At 40.7% G+C, this 23,398-nt stretch overlaps 1 protein-coding gene across 2 annotated transcripts; it reads left to right on the forward strand.

The window, feature by feature from the left end:
- Window positions 1-3,844: 3,844 nt before the first annotated feature.
- Window positions 3,845-21,727, forward strand: acsl3b (acyl-CoA synthetase long chain family member 3b). 2 transcript variants are annotated; one of them, XM_042497507.1, is made up of 15 exons: window positions 3,845-4,042; window positions 8,203-8,675; window positions 10,194-10,371; window positions 10,460-10,569; window positions 10,731-10,869; window positions 11,757-11,907; window positions 12,292-12,415; window positions 13,318-13,389; window positions 13,530-13,669; window positions 14,028-14,200; window positions 15,694-15,768; window positions 15,847-16,038; window positions 16,125-16,239; window positions 16,347-16,504; window positions 17,734-21,727. In XM_042497507.1, the coding sequence occupies exons 2-15, from the start codon at window positions 8,325-8,327 to the stop codon at window positions 17,889-17,891; spliced, it is 2,136 nt and encodes a 711-aa protein (XP_042353441.1). In that variant the 5' UTR covers window positions 3,845-4,042; window positions 8,203-8,324; the 3' UTR covers window positions 17,892-21,727. The 2 variants fall into 2 exon arrangements, with proteins under 2 accessions (XP_042353441.1, XP_042353442.1); XM_042497508.1 differs by lacking the exon at window positions 3,845-4,042 and adding an exon at window positions 4,237-4,410.
- Window positions 21,728-23,398: the final 1,671 nt, after the last annotated feature.

Raw genomic sequence — 23,398 nt, forward strand, 5'->3', positions numbered from 1 at the left:
GAGCGAAGCCCTCATGAAGTAAATGTGCACCGACTCCCTCTGGTGCATAAAAAATGAATTTGCAGCCAAGGAAAATGGGAATCATATGTGCCCTGATTCGATTATAAAATGATGAATTCTATAGAAACATTTTGTTTGCCTAATGTTTTTAAACTGCTGCCTCTAGCTGTAACTTTATTCAGTAAAATGAACAAGTTCACTTATATAGCGAGGGAGATGGGGGTTGATTGAGGTTTTTTTTTCTGGCCCTTTGAAGGCCACAGAAACAAAGATGTAACATCAAATTGTTTGCTGTCTTCACCTGCATTTGTTTACTATGTTAAAACATCTGAAAGTGGTGATTGCAACATTTCAGTTTTATAGTATCCAAAGTAAAAAAGTGTGTCTGTGGACTATATATAATATAAAACAGTGTTAGAGACACCGGAAATGTGTTACATCTATGTCAAACAAAGGAATCATTAAATATTCTAACATAAAATTATGCCAGAAAAGACAGAATACTGTCAGAGACTGAAAGGTATTTCAACCATCTTTCCATGCTATGAGGACAGAGAAAAAAGAAATAAAGCAAACAATTTGTTTTTACACTTCCAATCCATACATACACTTATATACATTTTATCAGAGTGGGGAAAAACACAGGGAAGTGCAGTGAGAGAAGAAATATTTTGGGGTTTAGTGTCCTGGTCAAGGGTGAGTAATGTTAAGTAAGATAGTTTTAACATCACCAGTCATCAGCTACTTTTGGTAGCTGCTCCTTTTTGCATTGATGATTGAACCAGCAGTCATTAGTGAATTCTGCCCAATGACACCCTTTTTTTTAAAAAAAATGACCACCAGTTACTGTCATGGGACAGGATGATTGATTTTCAACAGTAACAGTATGACTAAGCAACACATTGTTGCAGATGGCTCTATCAGGAATGGTGCCTACCACATGATTGCTGTAAAAGGAAAGAAAGAAACTCAATGTGAATTTTAGTTTATTTCTTTCTTTGTAATTCAAAGGGATTACATTCAATCTTTATTGCTTTATTGGTACTGGTTGACACAGTACAAAGTAGTCCTCCCAAAGTACTGGCAGCTCCTCCTCCTCCATCTCTCTACTCCACACCCACCTTCCTCATCTGGATTACTCTTTTCTCCCTCGTCATCTTTACTGACACATACAAATGAGAGGACTGGAAAAGAAACAAGGCCAAAAGGGACAAGCTAAGGAAGAAGTACAAAGAGCTATGAAGAAAGGCCAAAAATAGTGATGAGACCGACAGCTGGGAGGAAGGGAAACTTTCACCGCAGTGTAACTCCAAACTTCCAAAAGAAATTTTCCAGAAGCAGCTGACAGCAGTGCAGATGCTGCTTTCATCTCCTGAATAAGTAACTCTTATTAAAGATGAGAGACACTACCTTCAAGAGTTTTAATATGTAATCACGATAAGGCATGAAAAAGCAATTTGCAACTTAAAGCTTTAATGCAGCTGTTACTGATGCGCAGAAGCTATTGCAAAATACCACAGTGTGAGTTATTAGGTATAAACCTACTGAATAAAGATGAGGAAAATGTACATTATTTGACAAAAGTATACCATCTGACAGAATGTTTGGGATAACATTTTGATTACATTGGATTTTGGGCGATATCTTATAGCATTTAAAACAGTTTGAAATTGCTGATTGCAAATAGATTGTTTTTGTTTTGTTTTTAAATATTTTCTGTATTCTGTTGTGCTGGGATTTAGTATTTAACCCTTTGAAACCTGGGACGACATCAGTTTTCTTGTGCTACGTTCAGATGCCTTTCTTAAGCTTTTAAATCTTTCAAACCTGAGCAAACTGGTTAGATTTCTTTTTAAACATGAGAAAAAAGGCAATGAGCAACTTGACAAGATGTATCCCGCAAATTGCAACAAATCAGCAAAAAGTGACAAGAAAATGACCTGAAAATTTGCTTTAAATAAAGAGAGAAATGGAGATTTAAGAAAATTAACAAACTAAAATTTTATTTTATATTTAAAATTATGTAAGAGATTTATTTTTATTTTTATTTTTAATGTACTGTTTTTTAGCCTTGTTTATTTCAGGAAATATCCTTTTTTCAGGTAATTTTTTTTGTAACTTTGCTTTTTTCTTGCTAATTTTTGTTGCTAAGTGTCTCATTGCCATCGTTCCATGTTTTTGAATGAAATGAAGCCAATTTTCTCAGGTTTCAAAGGAATAAACTTATCCCTAAATATGTTGATGCAATAAACCTATTTGACAAATTTGCATTGCCTTCTTTGATTTCTGTTCATCTCTGATAAACTACTTTGAAACTATTGTTACAAAAAATAAATACGCCTTATACAAAATTAGTATGCAAGTTGAAATTTAGTCTATAAACCTATACCAGGCCAATTTCAAACATACAGTTTTGTACAAACTGTATTTTAGTTTCTTTTTTGTCATGTGCTTTTTGTTTTAAAGAGAAAACCAACTACTGGGCTCCCCGATTTTCTGTTATTTTGTGGCCAGTTATATTTATATATGGCGTGTCCATCATAAAGACAATGTGGTTTTCTTACAGCCAGCGCAACTTTGTCAGCAGGACTAGACAGTGAAGATGTTCTCATAATTATGTTGACTCTATCTGCCTTTTACTGCAGTTTAAAAGTCTGTCACAGAGATGAGGAAATACAAAGACATCTGTTTTACTCCATCTTCCCTTTCAAAATAAAAGCCCTCTGACAGCATCTCTTAAGTTTACCAGGGCAGAGACTAGCAGAGGTGGTCAGAGGCAAGCCAAAGTGAAAAAAGGAAAATAGTCCAAGAGTGAGTGCTGGAAGTTCAGGCATGGAAGTTAAGACAATCTGACAAAAAAAAATGAGTGAAATGAGGATGCCTAAATACTGGCTTGATTGGAGATGAGGAGCAGCTGGGAGCACCAGGTGGAGGTGTTGAGGCTGATGAGGGGGAGTGGCTGGGTGGAGAGAGAGGTGGGGGTGGAGTAAATGGAAAAAATCCCACATCAGCAGGAGAGAGGCAGAGCAGACTGTGACAACACCCACCAACAGAGGTGCTACCTGTCCTAATTTACTAAAATCCTAGACACATCCTAAATCCTAGAAACGTCCTAAAATCTGAAACATCCCAAAATCCTTGACACATCATAAAATCCCATTAACGTCTCAAAATTGATGCATCATAAAATCCTAGAAATGTCATAAAATCCCATTAATGCCTTAAAACACTGTGACGTCCTAAAATCCTAGAAACATCCTAAAATCCGCTAGCTGCTGATCTTGATTCCCTAGAAATGTCCAAAAATCCTAGAAACATCCACAATCCTAGAAATGTCCAAAAATCCTAGAAACATCCACAATCCTAGAAATGTCCCAATATCCAACAAACAACCTGAAAACCTTGAAATATGCATGGGACTGCTGCAACTGGCCCCTGGTTGCTTGTCATTTTGCAAAAGTGGCCCTCAAGTAAAGCAAGTGGAGTATCACTGCTGATAAGGCTGCGGTTGTAGTTTAAATCTCTGTTTGTCTCCTGCACACACTCTGTCTCGGTCTATCGTGATAAAACGAAGTTAAATCACAATAACATTGAATTAACTCTGAAGCAGCGCCGAATGCGTAACAGCGTTCAAATCTGGTCACGATGGAGAGTCGACTAATCGTAAAAATAAAACAAATATCCCGGTCTAACCCGGTTCATTGTTGCAGCGACTGACGACCCAGACAGCGGTGAACGCTAGTAACCCCACTGACGTCCCCGCTGCCCCAAGCACGCGCCACCTCCAACGCTCCAATCACAGATGGAGAGATGCCTCGACGTCACACACTAGCTTCCGGGCTGGCAGAACTGGCCCGGCGATGCTTAGATTTACAATTTTACTTATTTTTGTATTGGTTTTTATAACAATCTAACCGTTGTGCTTTATGAAGAAATACACAGTGTTAAAAGGTTATATCAGGATAATGTCAGAGCTTTGGCAACAAGGATAAAGACGCGATCAAACCCCGCAGCGGCTCAGACGTTGCGGTTGAGAAAAGAGGTGAGAATGTATAGCTGTGTTAGCAGATGTTGATGAGAGGGACACACTGTTAGCCGGTTTGCTCAACAACGCGGCACATCACCTGTAATGTGTCAGTCATCTGTGATCAGTATAGGGTGTGTGTCGTGTTTGGTTTTTAAGTGAATGTGATAATGAGTCACATTTAACCGCAGCAGCTGCAGTGGTTAGTTGAATGCTAGCTATCCCGCTTTGCTAGCTGCTAGCGCGTCTTTGAGCTGTCCGTTAGCTGCCAGTCTTGATGCCGCTTTGCTAGCCTCGAGAAACGGACCCTGCGGGCTGAAAAAAGGCTGATGATGAAAAAAAATTAGCACCGTTATATCTACTATTATGCACCGGCTACCATTACAGTAAGTGTGTTGATTTTCTCTCACATTGATAGCGATCACTGAGATAAGGAGAGATCATAACATCGATGCTACACGTTGTCTAGTGCTTTACTTAGGAACAACACAGATAAAATATAATAGTGCTAATATAACAATCCAAAATGAAGAAGGACATACAGCCGCTGGTTATTTATACAGGTGACACATACGATTCAACTGTAAAGATAAGATGAAGAAATGTGTGAAATGATCACTAGATGTAATCATACAGGCCTATGCAAAGGTTTATAATCTAGTATCATCCCATTGACCTGATGCTCACTCGCACGCTGGCACTGTGGATAAATATATTTAGTATCAAATCAAAGCTGGATGAAATAATGATGGATTGTTAGGCTTATGTCTGTTGGATGAAATGCTGTCTTAATCTGTTGTGATTATCTCTTGTGTCAAGTATGTTGGCGGAAAGCTCAGTTTTCTCCATTGTTCAACACTGAATACTTTACACATCAAACTCTGATGCATCTGTTTGTGTGTGTGTGTGTGTGTGTTTGATGCCATAAAAGTAGGCAATAAGCATGTGGGCATACTCAGTGGTGTTATGGTAGTTGATGAGGAGGGTGTAACGCTCTGTGGATGAGTGGGCTACCAAGGAATAAGCAGGTAAACCCTCCAACATATTCCAGTGGCTTTTTGGCTTATAGGTGGCTACACTGTAAAAGGCCAAAAGGTTGGGCATACTGTCAGCTTTGTGGCATGACAATCCTGCACAGATGAGCTGGTATTAATTATGGTGATATCTTCATCATGAAATGTTGACTGTAAAGATGAATATGTGCTTTGTTATTTTAACTGTGCATTACATTGTAATCACTTCCTTTTCTAAGCTTTTTGTCGTTTTTATCGTCTGTGGCGTTATTGGGATGGTTGCTAGGAGCAGGTGAGTCTTATTTAATCAAAGCACACTGACTGAACCAGTGTTACAAGTGTTAAACCGACACAGAGTGAGTTTTCAACCCTCTTATGTGCTAGCGGCCGTGACTTCTTTGTGCGCCTGCTTTGCCAAGATACAGTTGATTTATGTCGGTTGGTTGTGGTATGTGAGTTGCTGCAAAACAGGTGAAACTTGTCAACCATGTCTATTTCACCTGTAAGGTTGAGACAGTTTATGCAATGTGTATTAAGACAAATACTTGATAGTAAAGGCAGCTGCTGTTTGCGTTCTCATAAAACCATTTACCAACTTCTTTTACTAAGCGGCACTATATATGTTAGCAGATATACTAATGTACTTTCTTTGTACGGTCCCATTAGTTCCCCACTTATGTAATAGGGGAACTGTCTATTTCAACCAAACGTGACAAAACATTTCATCTTTGAGCTGTACTTCAATCGTGAAAAACTTTACAATCTGATTGACTTTTTCAACTGATCACCTGAAAAAACACTTGTCTGTGTCAATTCAACTGTACTTCTGTCGTCTTGTTACAATCTGTGGTTATTTTTTATAGTTTTGTTACCCAGTTGTTCTGCCTGTTGTTGTGCATGTCTACCAGATGTGTCGTCGAGGTTTGGGCGGTATTACGGTATACCAGGCTATTTATAAATCCCATTGGTATGATTTTCAATACCGTCAAAAATACAGACGCTCCTCTCTTTATTAAAAGCTACAAGAGCTTGCAGAAGGTAGCAAACTTGCCAGTGTGTGTATTGGCAGATTAGGTAGGGCCACACACAAATACCATCACATACAGTATACCGCAGTAAAAACTTGAGGAAAGTGAGAACACACGAAAAAAAAGGGATACCGCCCAACCCTGATGTCATCCTCTCTGTCGTTTTACTTTGCTGTTCTGCTTGTCACCCTGATGCAGTGTTCGCACACTGATCGGGATCAATGTATGTCAATGTATCCTCTTTGTCGTTTGTCTAGTCTGCTAAACTCATCCCATTGCACTTTTTGTGCAATTCAACAACCAGCAAGGCTATCAAAATAAAATATCACAACTGTGACATTCAACGACACTGTAAAGGACAGGGAGAGTGATACCGCAGGATGACACTCATAACAACACAGACATACAGAATGACTGTTAAACGTGAGGAAGAACGACACAGGATGATGCGCAAAATGACGGTCAAACGACAGGGAAATTGACACAGCGGGATGGCGTACATATACACAACACAGTCAGAAGACCCATCAGGAGGGCATGCAGGATGACAGTCAAACCACGGGGGACTACACATCTGGTGAAATGACACAGAGTGCGACAAAATGACAGAAGTACAGTAAAAAAAGTTAAATTGTCAAATGTTTTGTCATGGAGGCGATCAACAGAAATAGTCAGATTATCAGAAATGTTTTGTCAGCTGAAGTGCAATTCAAACAGACATTGACAAGTATTTTTTCACATGTTCAGTCGGCACAGACAGTGTGCATGTCACGTGATTTTGGCACTAAGGGAACTCTATACCTTTGAAATGTCAGTTCTGAGGTTTGAAGTCATGAGAAGGTTTTGGGCACTTGGCATACTTTGTGTCTCTACTGTCTTTGTTTTACACCGCATTGTTTATATGGTCTTGTGATTTTCATCAGTTACTGTTGTTTTTCCATCGTCTGTGTGTTTTCATAGTTTTGCTATTTTTTTTTATTGTACAGCACTTGCCAACAGTTGTTGCTTTTAAATATGCTTTATAAAAAAAAAATGTGTAATACGCTTCACTTTGCATTAACACATGTTGCGTTGAATTTATAATGAACTCCGCACAGTGAGAGGCAATCATCTATTGTTGTGTAGAAACAGATTGGCCCTTGTAGTGTAATGTTATACTGGCCCGTGATCACAGTCCTTACTGGAGCACGTGTGTGTGGTACAGTGCAGCGGGCCAGTGTTTCATAGCCCAGTTGGACAATGACTAAGGACTTGCACTCTAACTAAAGTTCAATTTCTTTACATAAGTTTCTGTTTATCATTGGGGCGTAGCATGATAGAAGGAAAAATCTAAATAAAAGCTTCCTTAAGTGTTCTTGCTCCAATATTTGGGTTTGTTCTTGCAGCTTGTGCTTGCATAAGTCTGGAAGCAGCACACCCCATCATCGCTCAGTGTTAGATTCTTCCCAGCACTGTTATATTAGCTGGCCAGGTTATGACAGTCTCCTTCATGACCCTTAGACCTCTGTGCAAAATGAGTCACTGCTGCTTGCTCAGGCTCACTGGCTACAGGGTTACACTGCAAATTACACTCCGGCCCAAAGGATGCACTAGGAATAGCTGAGCTCTGGGAGGTGTCGGATTTGTTACAAAGGTGTTTGAAATACAGGCAAACGAGAGCTATAGTACTGCGTTTTCAAACATTATTATGACTCGCCTTGGTATGAGTTGCGTGTGTCACTAACGGTAAGGGAAGAGAGGGTGTGTATAATTCCTAAAAAGTAGAGAGGCAATGTTTTCTTGGTAATGAAATAAAAACAGCAAATTTTCACATACAAGAGGCAAATTATTTTCTATCAATCAGCTGATCAAATGATTATTTCAGCACTATTATCGTTATGATATTAGGAGATGATACAGCTTTCATGCTTTCTCTGTGAGGCTGGGATCCATGCAGCAGGGCCAGTGGATCTGGTGAAATAGATAGTGCTGACTGAGAGCCCGTCTAAGAATAGGCAGAGATGTTCTTCAGACAAGCAAGGATGAGTGTAGTAGGAGGCAGCCGATTTCCTGCCGCCCAATATTTCCAAATGTTCTGACACATCTTTTAATCCAGGCTATACTTACAAAAGTTTCACGTTGTGTGTCTGTGTTGCAGGTCCGGTTGACTCGCTGCACAAAAGAACCACAGCCTGCAACCTTCAGCCAGAGCAGTGACGAGAGCAGTGTATCATCGCTTCTGTGGCTTGATTCATCTCCAGCACTGACTTCATCGTCGAGATGAAGTTAAAGGAGGATATGAACCCCCTGCTGCTGCAGGTGTTCCGCTCCGTGGTATGGGTCTACTCTGTCATCACCTTCATACCCTGGTACTTCTTTTCCGGAGCTGGAACCAACCTGGAACGGGCTCGCAGGATCAAGGCGCGCTCAGTTAGCAGACACCCAGCGGGGCCTTACAGGGCCGTCAACAGTCAAGAGAAGCTGGTGGCCTGGCTGCACCCCGGGGTGGACACCCTGGACAAAATGTTTGAATATGCCGCATGTCGGTTTGCAAAGAGAGACTGTCTGGGCACCAGGGAGGTGCTCAGTGAGGAGGATGAGCTGCAGCCTAACGGCAAGGTTTTCAAGAAGGTGAGACACAGGCAGTGTTACTCTTAAACACACACAACAGACTGTGTGTCACCTTCATTATTATTTGAAATGTTGGGTCTGACCGGTGTAAAAGAATACAAACCGGTTTGATATTGAGAAAGTCATCGGACTGGACTGGTACGACAAATTTGAAAAAGGGTGTCACACTTGACTCTGCAGCTGGTCCCGAGTGGAACATAAACACACCGTGACCTAACAGCGAGCAAGAAGTCCAACTATCACCACCGCCAGCCGTGGCGTCGTGTAACATCAGATGCTTTTTGTCCAACCGAATCCTTTAAATATGCACACGTTTTATATTGTGATATTTACTAGAAATGACTTACATTATATCCAGTAACAAGTAGGATGTCATCAGCAGAGGTCATTTACCAGAAACTTTCAGCTTCCTTTTCCCTCCCACCATCTGACACCATATTTTAGGGTTTTTTTTGTAGTGAAATAAGGACCCAATCAGGTGTTCCTCGTCCATTGTGGCACATAGATATAAAGAGGGTTTCTGACAAAAGTTCAACTCAAACCGGCACATTGTGTTTCCCGCAGCCAGTTAGGACAATTATTAATTTTAAATCCAAAGAATGTTGCCACACTGATGCATTTTTAGTTGTTTTTTTTTCTTTTTGGAGAAACTGTCACGTCTTCTCATCACCCAAAAAAACACATGAACCTTCTAGTAAACGGCCACAACGTGCGCTCCTTCTCCCTCTCTCCCGCCTTACTGAATCTTAATCTCCTGCATGATGCCAACCTCAGCTCAGCAGTAAATTGCACACGGCCTGTCCGACACGCCTGGCTACATTAGTCTGTTTATGAACAAATATATTATTATGTTATTCACATTTCTTTATTTCTTATAGCCAAAATTATACAATACTAGAACGACAATACCAGAATGACAAATGTCTGTTCAAGCAGTTCATGCTTGTACACCTGACCGTACCGGTTAAACCGGAAATCAACCCAAGTGTGGTGCCAGGACTGAGGAAATAGTCAAGTCAGTGGGTGGTACAGCTCATCACATGTAGGTTTAGAACTGCATATGTGAATCTGTGGGATTGCAGGAAGCTCGCTCGTGTCTGTGAGGCGACAGCGTAGTCTGCCACTGTGCACAGTGCGAGGGATGTGGGTGGAGGAGCAGTAGTGTTACTGGTGCTCTGTCTCACAGCTCAGTCTCCTCATTAGCACCTGCATGGCTGTAAAAGCCCTGTAGATGGCACTAACTGACTGCAAATGGGGGAGTCATGATGTACTGGGATCATCAGACCTCTCTCAGACTCAGCAGTCAGTACTGCACGTTACTTTTTTACATTGTGATACAGAAATACAGTGATGATATTAATTACATCGACGTGGACACCATGGATGTAAGGTCCCTGAAATCATATTCGTCATTGACTAAAGCTGCTCCTGAAAAGATGCTCTGTACATTTGTCAGTTTTCATTTGATTTGGTGCAGTGCAGATAATCCTGAATATTGCACAAAACCCTTGTGTGCAGGTTATTCTTGGGAACTATAACTGGCTGTCGTACGAGGAAGCCTACGAGGCAGCGAAGTGTTTCGGCAGCGGTCTGGCAGCGCTCGGCCAGAGGCCTCAGCGCAACATCGCCATCTTCTGCGAGACCAGAGCAGAGTGGATCGTGGCAGCACAAGCCTGCTTCATGTACAATTTCCCACGTGAGTGACAAAAACCGACAAATTCAGACAATTTTAGGCCTGCAGTAAAACACCTCAGATGGCTCACCAACTTCATTGGATTTGACAGTTGTGACCCTGTATGCCACTCTCGGACCCACGGCCATTGCCCACGGCCTGAACGAGACAGAGATCACACACATCATCACAAGCAAAGACCTGCTGCAGAGCCGTCTCAAGGTACCCGCTTCTGTGTCCGTCATGTCAGCTGTGTTAAACAAGCCTCTGCAGGTTGTTTACTGTGTGTAACATCAGGGCTCGATAAGAAGCTATTTGCATAATTACTTTTCTCCTCTCACTCGCCCTTCTCCCTCCCTCCTACATCCAACTCCATGTCCCAGGCCATACTGTGCGATGTGCCGAGGCTGCAGTACATCATTGTAGTTGACAGTAAACCCACAAGCTGGCCAGACCTCCCCAGAGGCATCATGGTCTACAACATGGACGCTGTGAGGGAGATGGGATCCAAGCCCGACAACAGTGAGTGTTTGTGATTAAAAAGGTTTTCTAATTTTGTCGGGGGGGGAAATGGGATGTGCACTGATGGAGGCTTAATACAAAGCCAACACCCTGATGTGTAATTAAAGTGCATGACGGAGTCAGCAAGAGGTCAAATCACCACTCGCCAAAAATGCAGCAATAACATTGGTTAGCTTTTCAGGAAAATTAAGGGATGTAGCAATTGTGTTTCTGCTTCAGCTATCACCTGAGCCATTTTTATCTTCTTTTTTTTCTGACAGAAAAAAAACACTGGAATAATATAAATGATTGGATACTGTAAATACAATACACAGTTTCCACAACTGTGTACAAAACAAGAATAACAAGGAATTAATTCATTAATTTAAACAATTAATGCATTAAGATTAATTGAAAGTTAATCAGGCTAAAAAAATCATATGATCATCATCATGGCATACACTTGTTTTAAAAGTGTTCACCAGTTCTTTTTCTTTTTTTTCTTTTTTTTTACAATTAAATGCTTAAGTGTGCAAACAAAATATTAAGGTTTTGGAAGTTTTTGGGGGAAAAAAAATGTAAAAAAAGACATTTGTCATTGAAAGTGCTTGAATTTCTGTATTTTATGCAAGAATTGAAATGAAAGCTCTTTTGATATTGCCAGCCATCAGTGTCACACAGCACAACTGTCAATGAAATTGTCAATTTGTAACAGTTATTAACTTTGTTATGTGTGTCAAACTGTGTTGGAACTTTGAGTTTACGGGAATTAGGCATAAAAAGTCCATGAAAAGGCTTTAAATTTGATGTCGAAGAAGATTTGGGGACTCTCTACGATTAATAATGTTTATGTTGGTGTGTGATCGATTTCCTGTCAACATCAACCCTCTGCTCTTCTGTCTCCGCAGTCGCAGTAGACCGCAGACAGCCAGAGCCCTTCGACATCGCAGTCATCATGTACACCAGCGGCTCCACGGGCATCCCCAAGGGTGTCATGATCTCCCATGGCAACATCATTGCTGGCATCACTGGCATGGCTGAGCGGATCCCAAACCTCAAGTATGCCAATATCAGATTCACTTCCTCCCTTTTTTTCTTGTCTTCTACAAGCAAATGAAGTTTTTAAGTATGGTGAAATACATGATCCGCCCTACTCTGCCTTACTCTGCCTCTGATTGGCTCACCCTGATATTCTTACCAACAAGCACTAGCCAATCAGGGCGAGAGTAGGGAGGGTCATGTCTTTGCCATCCTGAGAAAAGAAGATGTGAGGTCTGCAACTCTCCAAATCTGTCAAAAAATGATCATTCTCCTCCTGCTCACTGTACTCCTTCTAAGACACATGCACTAGCACATCTTTTGTCACAAACTCCATTAACACCGCCTCACTTCTTTTCTGTGAATATTATGGAAATTAACTTGCTGTTATTTCTTTGCTGGCAGTGAAACAGACACCTATATTGGCTACCTGCCGCTGGCACACGTTTTAGAGCTCAGTGCTGAGCTGGTGTGCATCTCTCACGGCTGCCGCATCGGCTACTCCTCTCCTCAGACTCTAGCTGATCAGGTCAGTGTATAAAAGCACACACACACGCATGCACACACACACACACACGCATGCACACACACACATGCTTGTGGCCAGCATGTTTTTGTCACAGTCAGTGTTGTATGTTACATATATAAGATGTCATCTTAGATAGCAATGATCATTCATGTATTTATATAATCCTTCTTAAAGGGACAGTTCAACCAGAAATCAAAAATACACACATTTCCTCTTAATTGTAGTGCGATTTATCAGTCTAGATTTCTTTTGGTGTGCGTTGCCGAGTTTTTGAAATATCGGTCCTAGAGATGTCTGCCTTCTCTTGAATATAATAGAAATAGATGGCACTTGATTTGTGGTGCTTAAAGCGCCAAAAAATACATATGAAGACAGACCTTGTTGTGAGCAATTTCATGCAGGAACTATTTCCTTTCTATTGAACTAGAGCCATCTATCTTAGCATTGCACAGAAGTGTGCATTTACTGTTAGCTCATCTAGCACCACTGAGCTAACTAACATTACAGCCTAGCTGAGGAGGAGGCCATTAATGTTTACATCTTGCACTATCACGAGCACGAGCCTCACAGTCATGAGTAGATGCAGGTTGCCTTCTGTGTGGTGATGAATTTTTCAAATGTACTTTTTTGGCGCTTTTAGCACCACAAACCGAGTGCCATCTAGTTCCATAATATTGATAGCCTCTATGGCTGATATCTCCAACACTTTGCAACTCACACCAAAACAATCCAGTTGATAAATAGCACTGCAGGGAAGAGGAGAAATGTGTATTTTTCTATTTTTTTATTTTTTTTATTTTTCTATAATGTCCTCTTTTGATCACTTTTAAAGCTCTGTGTAATCAGGCACCCGCCTACAGGTCACTGAGAGTTGACCGATATTTTTTCTTTCATTTTCACAGTCTACAAAGATAAAGAAGGGCAGTAAAGGTGATACCAGTGTGCTGAAACCTACTCTCATGGCTGCTGTACCAGTAAGTCTTTCTGTCACTGCACAAACCCACAAAGCCAATATTAATAGCAATATGACCTCGAACTAGGCCTTCAAGTAAAGTGCATAAAACAGTGTTAGAGTTAAAGTGTCAAAAGGGTTAACTGAGAGCTCGATGTGTAGGAGATCATGGATCGAATCTACAAGAATGTGATGACCAAAGTGGAGGAGATGAGCAGACTCCAGAAGACGCTCTTTGTGTTGGCCTACAATTACAAGATGGAGCAGATCTCTAAGGGCTACAGCACACCCCTGTGTGACAGGTAAAACACACTTTTATCTCGTGTGCCCGAGCTGAGGCATTCGCTTCTGCGCTGAGTCACGAGCAAACATTAACCTCTGTTACGACACGGCTAATTATAACCCGGCGTAGACTCTTGTTAACACAGTGTCTCTTCAGAAGGGTTAGTGAATTATTCTCTCGTATATGTGAAGCACTGTGTGGTATTGATTCTGATAGGGTGTTTGCTCAGGTTATTCTTTAGCACAAGTCAATATCTGGATGCTGTGTTGATTAACTTTCAGTTGACTTTTTGTTGAGTTTGTTGCGAGTTGTTGTCGGAATCACTCAATATGTCCACGCTGTATATTTCTGTTTTTGTACACCTCCTCCCTCAACAGTCTGGTGTTCAAACGGGTGCGTGCGCTCTTGGGAGGAAACACACGAGTGCTGCTTTCTGGCGGAGCTCCGCTCTCAGCTGCCACACAGCGCTTCATGAACATCTGCCTGTGCTGCCCTGTGGGGCAGGGCTACGGCCTGACGGAGACCTGCGGAGCTGGCACCATCAGCGAGAGTAAGAGAGCGGAAGTCACGTGGTGTTTTTAGTTGGGAAATTAAAGGAATATTTCCCTCGCAAATGTCCATTTGCATATCAGTTACTCCCCTTGCATAACATGAAATTTGTGAAGAAAATGGTTTTCTCGTATGCCTTTTGTGAACGAAGACTCCAAAAACGGAGAAAAATCTTGAATAATTTAAGTACAAGGGGGTTGCATTTAACAACAACAAAACTATATCAATACATTCGTTAACAAACTCTCACACAGCTCGCGCGGTGCAATCCAGGTCTCATTTCTCATACTTTCTTAATAGGCAGCCCTTTCCAACGGGAACTTAACTCTTCAAAGCCACACGCCAGTGACAAAAACACGAGAGCTGCAGGTCTGCCACTGCCTTGATCAGCTAGTTTGTCTTATTGTGTGGCTAAAGTGAATTAAAGGGTCAGTTTGGTTTCATCAAAGTCACACAGTAACACAGACAGACTGATTAAGGCAGCAGTAGACCAGCAGCTCCAGTGTTCAGCGAGTTAAAATTACTGTTTTTCTTTAGCTGCATTTACACTGCCTGCTCAATCCAACCACCTCGCCGTTCTGTATATTCTGTATATAACCGCCGATCGCAGAAAGGGGAGACAGTAGTTTCACCTCTAAGCCGGGACCGGATGCAGTAACAGCCCCAAACAATGTCTGTGTAAAACGTAAAGCAGGAAAGACGTGACGGTTTGTGACGTGTTAATGTGTGCGACCCACTGCTGGAGATTGAAAAAGCAGCTGTTGTCATAGCAGCTAATTCAAAGAAGAACAACAGCATTCGTAAATGTTCGCAGACTGAGAAAACAATGAGATTCGGGAGCTCCTTATTCTCTGAGCAGAGGTGGCCGCCATATAACAGAGAAGGTAAATGATTGTGATTGAGGCCATTGTTATTGATCATAAAGTGCTGTTAACGCATATGTTTTATGTCATGCTAGAGGCAGACGCCTCGTGTGTGAAACGTCATGCCTCCTCTAATCGCAGGACGCCATGATGCAGCGTATAATCCACACCGGAGCAGAATAACGCCGCCATTGTTTGGTTCTGTGTAAAAATGCAGGGGCGGTTTAAAGAGGTAACTTTGTTGCGGCCCTAAAGTGCAATCTTTGCGCCAAAGCGACTTTTGAAGAGAACGTTTCCTTGCATGTGTTAGGGAAGTACTTAGCATACAACTGGATTAATGAGACTGGATTATACTGCACGAGTTTTGAAAACTATGTTAAAAACACAGACTCCTGTGACTCCAATTCAATGTGTTTTTTAAATTTTTTGATTCTTTGTTAAGCGTGGAGGCAAGCAAGAAAACGTTTTCTTCACAAATTCAACATAACAGCAGTAATCGATATACGAGCAATCATTTGGGAGGTGAAGTATTCCTTTTAAGAAAAAAGCAAATAAAAAAATACAAAGAATGTGGTTTTTCTGGTATTACCTACATTTCTCAGGAGTTTTTGCTCTTTTTTTCCCCCTCCAGTTTGGGACTACAGCACAGGACGGGTTGGTGCTCCACTGGTTTGTTCAGAGATCACGCTGAAGGACTGGGAGGAGGGTGAGTTAAATAACGCCAACCCAATTTAGAGAAGGCAGCAAACAGTTTGATATTCTAATCAGGTTTGTGCTCCTCTAGGTGGTTACTACAGCACAGACAAACCCAACCCACGCGGGGAGATTTTGCTTGGCGGTCCCAATGTGACGATGGGTTACTACAAAAATGAAATAAAGAACCGTGAGGACTTTTTCGTGGATGAGAACGGCCAGCGATGGTTTTGCACAGGAGACATCGGAGAGTTCGAACCAGATGGATGCCTTAAGATCATTGGTAAGAAATCCACAAACTACCGCACGTGTGTGTGAGGTGTAGGTGTAACATCTATTAAGATTGTAACGTGTGTTGTCTTCCAACAGACCGTAAGAAGGACCTGGTGAAACTGCAGGCAGGCGAGTACGTCTCTCTAGGAAAAGTGGAGGCTGTTTTGAAAAACTGCCCACTCATCGACAACATCTGTGCCTATGCCAACAGGTAAAACCCTGCACACACTCCGACATTTCAGCCAATGCCTTCTCTTTTTCTTTCAATTTCTCTCTCTTTTAGAAAACTTTCTGAGTTCTTTTGTATTCATTTTTCAGTGACCAATCGTATGTGATCAGCTTCGTGGTGCCTAACCACAAGCAGCTAATGGCGCTGGCCAATCAGCTGCAGGTGAAGGGCACATGGGAGGAGATGTGCAACAACCTCCAGCTGGAGAAAGAGGTCCTCCGCATCATTACTGAGGCTGCTATCTCAGGTAGAGGAAAAAGCCTTTGTGTCTTCTTCATTTGTATTCATTCTGCACATGCACCACGGCTTCCTGGAGGATTTCAATGTCCCAGACAAATGGGAGAAATTCCTTTTGAATATTATTTGTTTATGTTCAGGCTTCCCGCAGATCCTTAAAAAGTCTTATGAGGAATTGAATTTATTATACTAAAACTAAGGCCTTGATAGTGTGAAAATGTCTAATTCAGTCTTTTACATGTCTTAGAAGTGCTTATACATGAGAAATTTTATTAATCTTTCTTCAGACATAGCACTGTAAAATCTTAAATAGATAGTCACATGTATTAGCTAAAAATAATTTTCATTAACGTTGCACAGATGAGGATAGCCGAACCAAAAACACTAAGAAAACTTGCCAACAAACACCAGCTATTTCCCAGTTTCATGTAACAATAAATATTCAAGCAAAATTGTCCCTAAATAACTGATTGGTTGAAGTTTTTTTTTGTAGTTTTTTTTTTTACTATTTTGGTTATTGTAAAATCGGTCTTATATTTCATTGGGATTGGTGTTGAAGTCTTAAATCTAATTTACCTTAAGCTGTAGGAACCCTGTGTGTTTATTAAACAGAGTAATGTGCATAATAATAATTCTAAAAATAAATGTTTTATTTTTATTTATTTAAATGCACTAATGATATTCATGCTGCATTTTTGTATTTATCAATAATTTCTGTGTCTGTGTATATTTGCAGTTTGTGCTAATTGACACCTGTTAAGTAAATGCTTCAAACAAAAATATTTAAATGTTAAGTCTGCCTTTGCATGTCGCCCAAAATAAATAATGCTAAAAATATTCCTCAGCTAACCATGTCCTGACTGAATGCGATGCGAGCATCGGCATCAAAATGAGTTTTATGTAGCGTATATTAACAGCGTGGACACACAGTGACATTGTTAAACAGTGTTAGGCTTACAATTTTTTTTCTCATACAAAATTATTTTCAACTGATATTATGACAGGAGAGATTTAAATATGTCAGACTTCACCAAACAAATTTTTCCGGATAATGACCGGATAATGGAAACCCTGGTATGCCCTCAGACAAAATGATAAAACCCCATCGAAACCAAAGTGTCGGTTCTTCCTGTCATGACTTGACAGTTCAGCTTGGGTGTTATTGTATCTGCCTGACTTGCACCAGTATTCACACTGTATGTGCCACTCTGACTTGTGATTCTGCTCCCCTCCAACCAGCTAAAATGGAACGGTTTGAGATCCCCAAGAAGATCCGTCTGAGCTCTGAGCCCTGGACACCAGAGACTGGGTTGGTCACTGACGCATTCAAACTGAAACGCAAGGAGCTCAAAACACACTACCAGGAAGACATTGAGAGGATGTACGGCGGAAAATAACACATACACTCCAAACAACACATATATACATGCACACATAAACAAGCTCAGAAGCCACTACCAGGAATACTTGGAGATACACTTCAGATCCAATTAACAATCTCTCACACACACACACACACACACACACACACACAGACACACACACATTACTGCAGACACATAAAGCAACTCATGCACCTCCTCCTCGGCTTTGATCAAAAGAGGAAAAAAACTCCAGCTCAATGCTCTCTGTCCACCAAAAGGCAGAAGTCTCACATGGACAACTGAGCCAGCCGGACGTGCAAGGTGCGACACACTCACCATTCCCTTTGATGGATTCAGCCCTTTGAGTTGCTATGACAACCGAGGCGGCACATGAAATCGGACGTCCGCATGACTCAAAGTGAAACAAATGTCAAGCCAGACGTATATCTGGATCAATGTCAGTGCGCCCTCTTTGTCCCCCCCCCCCACCCCCCCTCTCCCGTCTCTCTGCTCTCTGGAGTTTTCCACCACTTCAGCATGGTCGTGGACGTGTAGCGCAGATACCTGGCAGGGACACGGGGTAGCATGAGTCTGATAGAGTGATCCCTCATGGGCTTTAAGTAACATTCAGGTTAGAATCTACGCAGGGAACTCAATTATCTTTTATGATTATTTTTTACATGTTGCTATGTTTCCTTTATGTTTGGTTTGTCAGCTTTGAAACCCATTTCATGAGGTTTTTTTTTTTTTATACGTGTGAGGAATCAGTGCTGCAAAGCCATGAGAGATTGAGCATGAAGATGTTATAATACTGTTTCTTATTGTTATTTTATGGTTGTAATATTCTGAGGGTTGGGTTTTTTTTTTTTAATTTCTGTATCCTCCTGTTTTTTATTGCCAATTTGTTTTCGCTAATTGTACTTTTTGGGAGCTTTGTTTACAAGCGCTTATTTTTGTCTTTCTCTCCCTGTGTTCCAAAGTTTGTACATTTGAGTGTGTATTTGTTTACCGACTTGACTAGTTGAAGCTATCCAGACTTTAGTCCCCTCTGCTCTCAGCCTTTGCAGCAGGGTCAGACATCAATTGTAAAAGGCATCCATTAAGACTATTTCCATCGCTGCTCTTTTATTATTATCCATAATTCTGCCACCCCTGGATGTCCCCCAACCTGTTTTCTTATTGTTTTTTTTGTTGGATTATTGCATGGAAATAGAATGAGAGTAGAATTCATATTTAAATCAGCATCGCTGGATTGTCAGAGCGGCATGCATTTTTATGTGTAGTCGTCATTGCGATTGTTGTCGCAGGCTAACGCTCATATAAACTCACTGAGGTTAGGATCTGCAGTAACAACCAAATGATCAGTGGAGTAGTCCATTAGCAATCCATTACTTTTAAAATATTGCTGTATTTCTCATTTTCTTACATAGCTCCTTAAGTCCCGAAAGGTAATAATTTTATTTTGTCTACACAGGTTATTATTTCTTGCTGATAAGATAACTAACGTGAACCTGAGATAAAAACTTGTTCCAACACCATTATAACTTCTTCCCACAGGATAATTACTTGTTCCCTTTGTTCCCACAAGATAACAACTAGTTCCAACAAAATAATAACAACCTGTTCCCACATGATAATTTGTTCCCACAAGATAAAAACTTGTTCCCCTATGACAACTTGTTCCCTCAAGATAATAACAACCTGCTTATCTTGCATGCACAAGATAATAACATTTGAGCCCTTTTTGTTTTGTTTTGTTTTTAAATCACCCTTAGGGACTTTAAGGGGGCTTTGTTGTTTCTTTTTTGGCCAATAATTGCATATTTGTGGAAACATGTTGTACTGTAGCTGCCGCCAAAGAACGAGCGAGAGCTGCTGCTCACTTTGCAGCTGCTTAGCAGGCAGCTTTAAAGGCAGAGAAAAACAGCATAGATCAGCATGTTTTCAGATCAAACTCAGTGAATTAAGGTTTATTTTAACTAAACCAGAGCAGTTGGAACGGGGAAAAAACTAAGGCTAACAGAAACGGTTTTGTTGAGTTTTATTATGTTTCTATCAAGATCAAATGAAGTGTGTTCTACCGTAAGTTAACAAGGCAGTTTAGCTATTCTTAGTTCAGTGAAGCGGGAAACTTGGATTGGTGTGCAGTTGTATTTTTCGGTTTAATAAGGAAAATAGGTGTAAGAACTGGCGATAAAGGAGTTCTCAAACTCGTGAGTGTGTCACAATTTACGGCCCCAGTGACCACAAACAGTCCAATGTCTTTTCTGTTCATTGACATACCATAGCCCTGCCACATCTGCCCCGTATTCCTCCGGTCCTGACCAATGCACCATATGGATGTCTCCAAGGGAAAATAGCACAGCGTAGAAAACTGGTTAAATTAATAAGCCTTTCATTTGTGGCTCCCCCAGTTACTTTTTAGCGCAACTGTACATATTATCCTATTTTTGCCATAGATCTAGTTACTGTTACTTTTGTCTTTTTTACTTATTAATACAAAATACAAAATGAATGTGCAATATTTATACACAAATTTTAAACCTAAGTTTGTAGGAAGGAAAGAAAACAAACTTACAACAGCCCCTCCATAGTGTATGAATGTTTAGACCTGTTACTCATACTGGAAAACCTTAACAAACACAAGCATAGGTAATACAGAAGAGAACGGTAGAGAGACACTGATAGGAAAGTCTAGCTGTAGCCCATGTGAAAATACTGTACTAAACAATACCATGCTCTTTAATAAGACTGTAAAGAGATAAAGATTTTATATTTGGCTTTTTAGAAATTGCATGATAGAAAGTGTGCAACTGTACCAAATCACTTGAATATACTGTATATTTGAGAGAGAGAGGATGGCGCTCCAGTAAAACAGCTGAAGAAACTCCAGATGAATACACTCCTTATTTAATAGTGAGCATATAGCATAAACTCAGCAGACCTCATAGAGTGCAGATTGCAGTTCTGTATCTTCAAATTGGTTTATGTGTATGACACTGTATGTGCAATGTATATAAAAAAAGGGTCTTTGATTCTGTTAACTGCCATTTGTTTGAACTCATGCATAACATAAATTAATAACTGCAGGATTTCATATAGGTGGTGATATTCTCTGAATGGCTTCGGGCTCTCCTCTCTTTAAAAGGCAGGAGTTTCAGTCAGTGGTTCTTTTGTAAGGTGACATATTTTACCACAGCTGCCCCCTTAAATGCTTTGCTTTGCTTGTACTGAAGGCATTTAGCGTCAATAAAGGTACAGTCAGGTACTCTTCTCTTATTCAGATCTCTACTAAAGGTTATTTTAGCATGTAAAAAATAGACAGTACTATCATGACGATGTGGGAAACTGCTCCTCCCTTCCAGTTTTTCATTATAACGGTTCTCTGGACATTTTAGTGGAAAGTCAGTAGCTTTCTGTGCTGTTTGCTGCTTTTCCTCTGCCTGGCTAGAGGTGGCTAGTTGCCTTCTAACACACATGAGCTGTCTTCAGGGGTTTTAAGAATGTGAAGCACTCCCCTTGTTTCTTTAAGCATACAACGCCGTTTCCTACTACGTCCATTTGAGCGAACGGCAAAGAAGCGCTCCTGTTGTTTTCACTTGCATTGTAAATATATAACCTATATAGGTTGACAGGGAGGGGATCAATGATTCAAGTTCATTCAAACTACCAATAATTGTACAGATGTAAAGACTCCTGTTGACATATTTAATAATCTTTGTTACTGACCAGTTTTTGGGGGTCTCCTCCTTGTTTTGTGTGGTTAAGTGGCCCTGTGAGCTGGGCTATTGCAAGTGTCTCCTTCCTTATTTATTTGTGATTTGGCCTTGAAAATTATGTAATGAAATAAAACAAAGTTTGTGTTGTAATTACTGATGGTCTGTGTGTGTTTAATGGGTGTGTGTTTGACACCTGAACGCAGTCTGCGAGGCACGACGTGTGACTGATACGATCAGCAGCTTGATTTGAATCATCCTGAAAACCAGAGTTTCTATGGCAACGAAGGCCAGTGTGTGTCTGTGCATGTGTGTCTGAGTGAATGTGGTTTGTGAAAGACTTGTGTGGTGCGCGGATGAAACAGAACATACAGTCCTGGGAGTCAACCTTCAATCAGAGCTAGTAAACAAAGGGGTTTTTTTCTCCTTTTGACAAGACTCATAGACTGTAATTTCACTACATGTTGACCTTGACTACAGACCTGGGAATAGTTTGATTTATTAAAAGAAGAAGCTCGTGTCCCAGTATGTCCCTGTCCACAATGTATATACCTGCTGCCATCGGAAATATACAGCATTTTAGCACAGTGTCTGTGTTTTGTAGGATAAAGGCCATGATGATTTTTTTTATCATTTTATTAATTATCTATTCATCCGCTAGTTATTTTCTCAAGCTTTTAATTAAGTAATCATTTGGTTCATAAACTACATCAGAAAATAGGGGAAAATAACCATCACGCCTCCTGGAGCTCAGTTTGATATTCAAATTGCGTGTAATGTCCAAGCAACAACCAGAAACGCCAGAAATTGCAGTTCCGTCAATGTCCACTTGAGGCTGGCTCCAAGAGCGAGTCAATCCCCATAGACCTCCGATGTAAAATGCCCAACTTTACAGCAAAAAATACATATTTCCTGCCTGGTTTTGGTCTTGATAGCCAATTTCAAGATTCATGTCAACTGCAAGGGGGTGAATTTTTAAATAACCCATTTACATTTTATTAGGGCTTAATGTTATACATATTTAAGGACGTGGCCACTTGGTGTGACGGGCTGTCAGGGAGGCGCCGCTTCAATCTATGAGTCAGCTCCACCCTTGTATCCAAATGTGGTCACTTAGGCAGTCACTGTTTTTTTAGCCTGCCTATTTGTTTAGCTGACAGTTTTTCTTATCACTGAGATAACGTTGATTTGATGTATATATATATATATTTTTTTTTTTAAAAGTGTTTTTGCAAGTAGCAAGCGTCATCTTCTGTTCTCATGCCTCTGGGGTAGCTTTAATGTAGTGACACTTTATTTTGACACAGAGTGAGTGGTACCATAGCTCACTATATTTTCCATGTATAGCTTGCCCAACACTGGTTCTGTGTATATCCCACAAGCTGGCTTTTGGCTAGATTTTGCTGGATTTTTATTTTTTTTTATGATTATGATACATAAAACATTTGTGGTATTCATCGTTATTTAAGTAATGTAGTCATACAGCATATCATTCAAAAGCTTTCTCGTGGTGCCATTAATGCTTACCATTCCAAGATACAAACCACCACAACAGGCTCCATAAACCCCTCTGCCAGACAAATAATAAACAAATAAATAGTCTTTACTCACCTATGAAGAAGAATCAGAAGAAGAATCCGGTTTTATGAAGTGTTATTGTGATCCAAAAATCCATGTTTGTTGTCATTTTTTTCAAAAAGCTGCTCATAAGGTCCCAAACGTCTCGACTGTAATGGGTGGAGGATGAAACCAGTTACAGCTCAAAACACCTCAGATAGAGTTAGTAATGACTTTGAGCTTCGGCAGGTTCAGAGGCAAAAAGGT

This window comes from Plectropomus leopardus, chromosome 12 (genome assembly GCF_008729295.1).
Source record: "Plectropomus leopardus isolate mb chromosome 12, YSFRI_Pleo_2.0, whole genome shotgun sequence".
NCBI lineage: Eukaryota > Metazoa > Chordata > Actinopteri > Perciformes > Serranidae > Plectropomus > Plectropomus leopardus.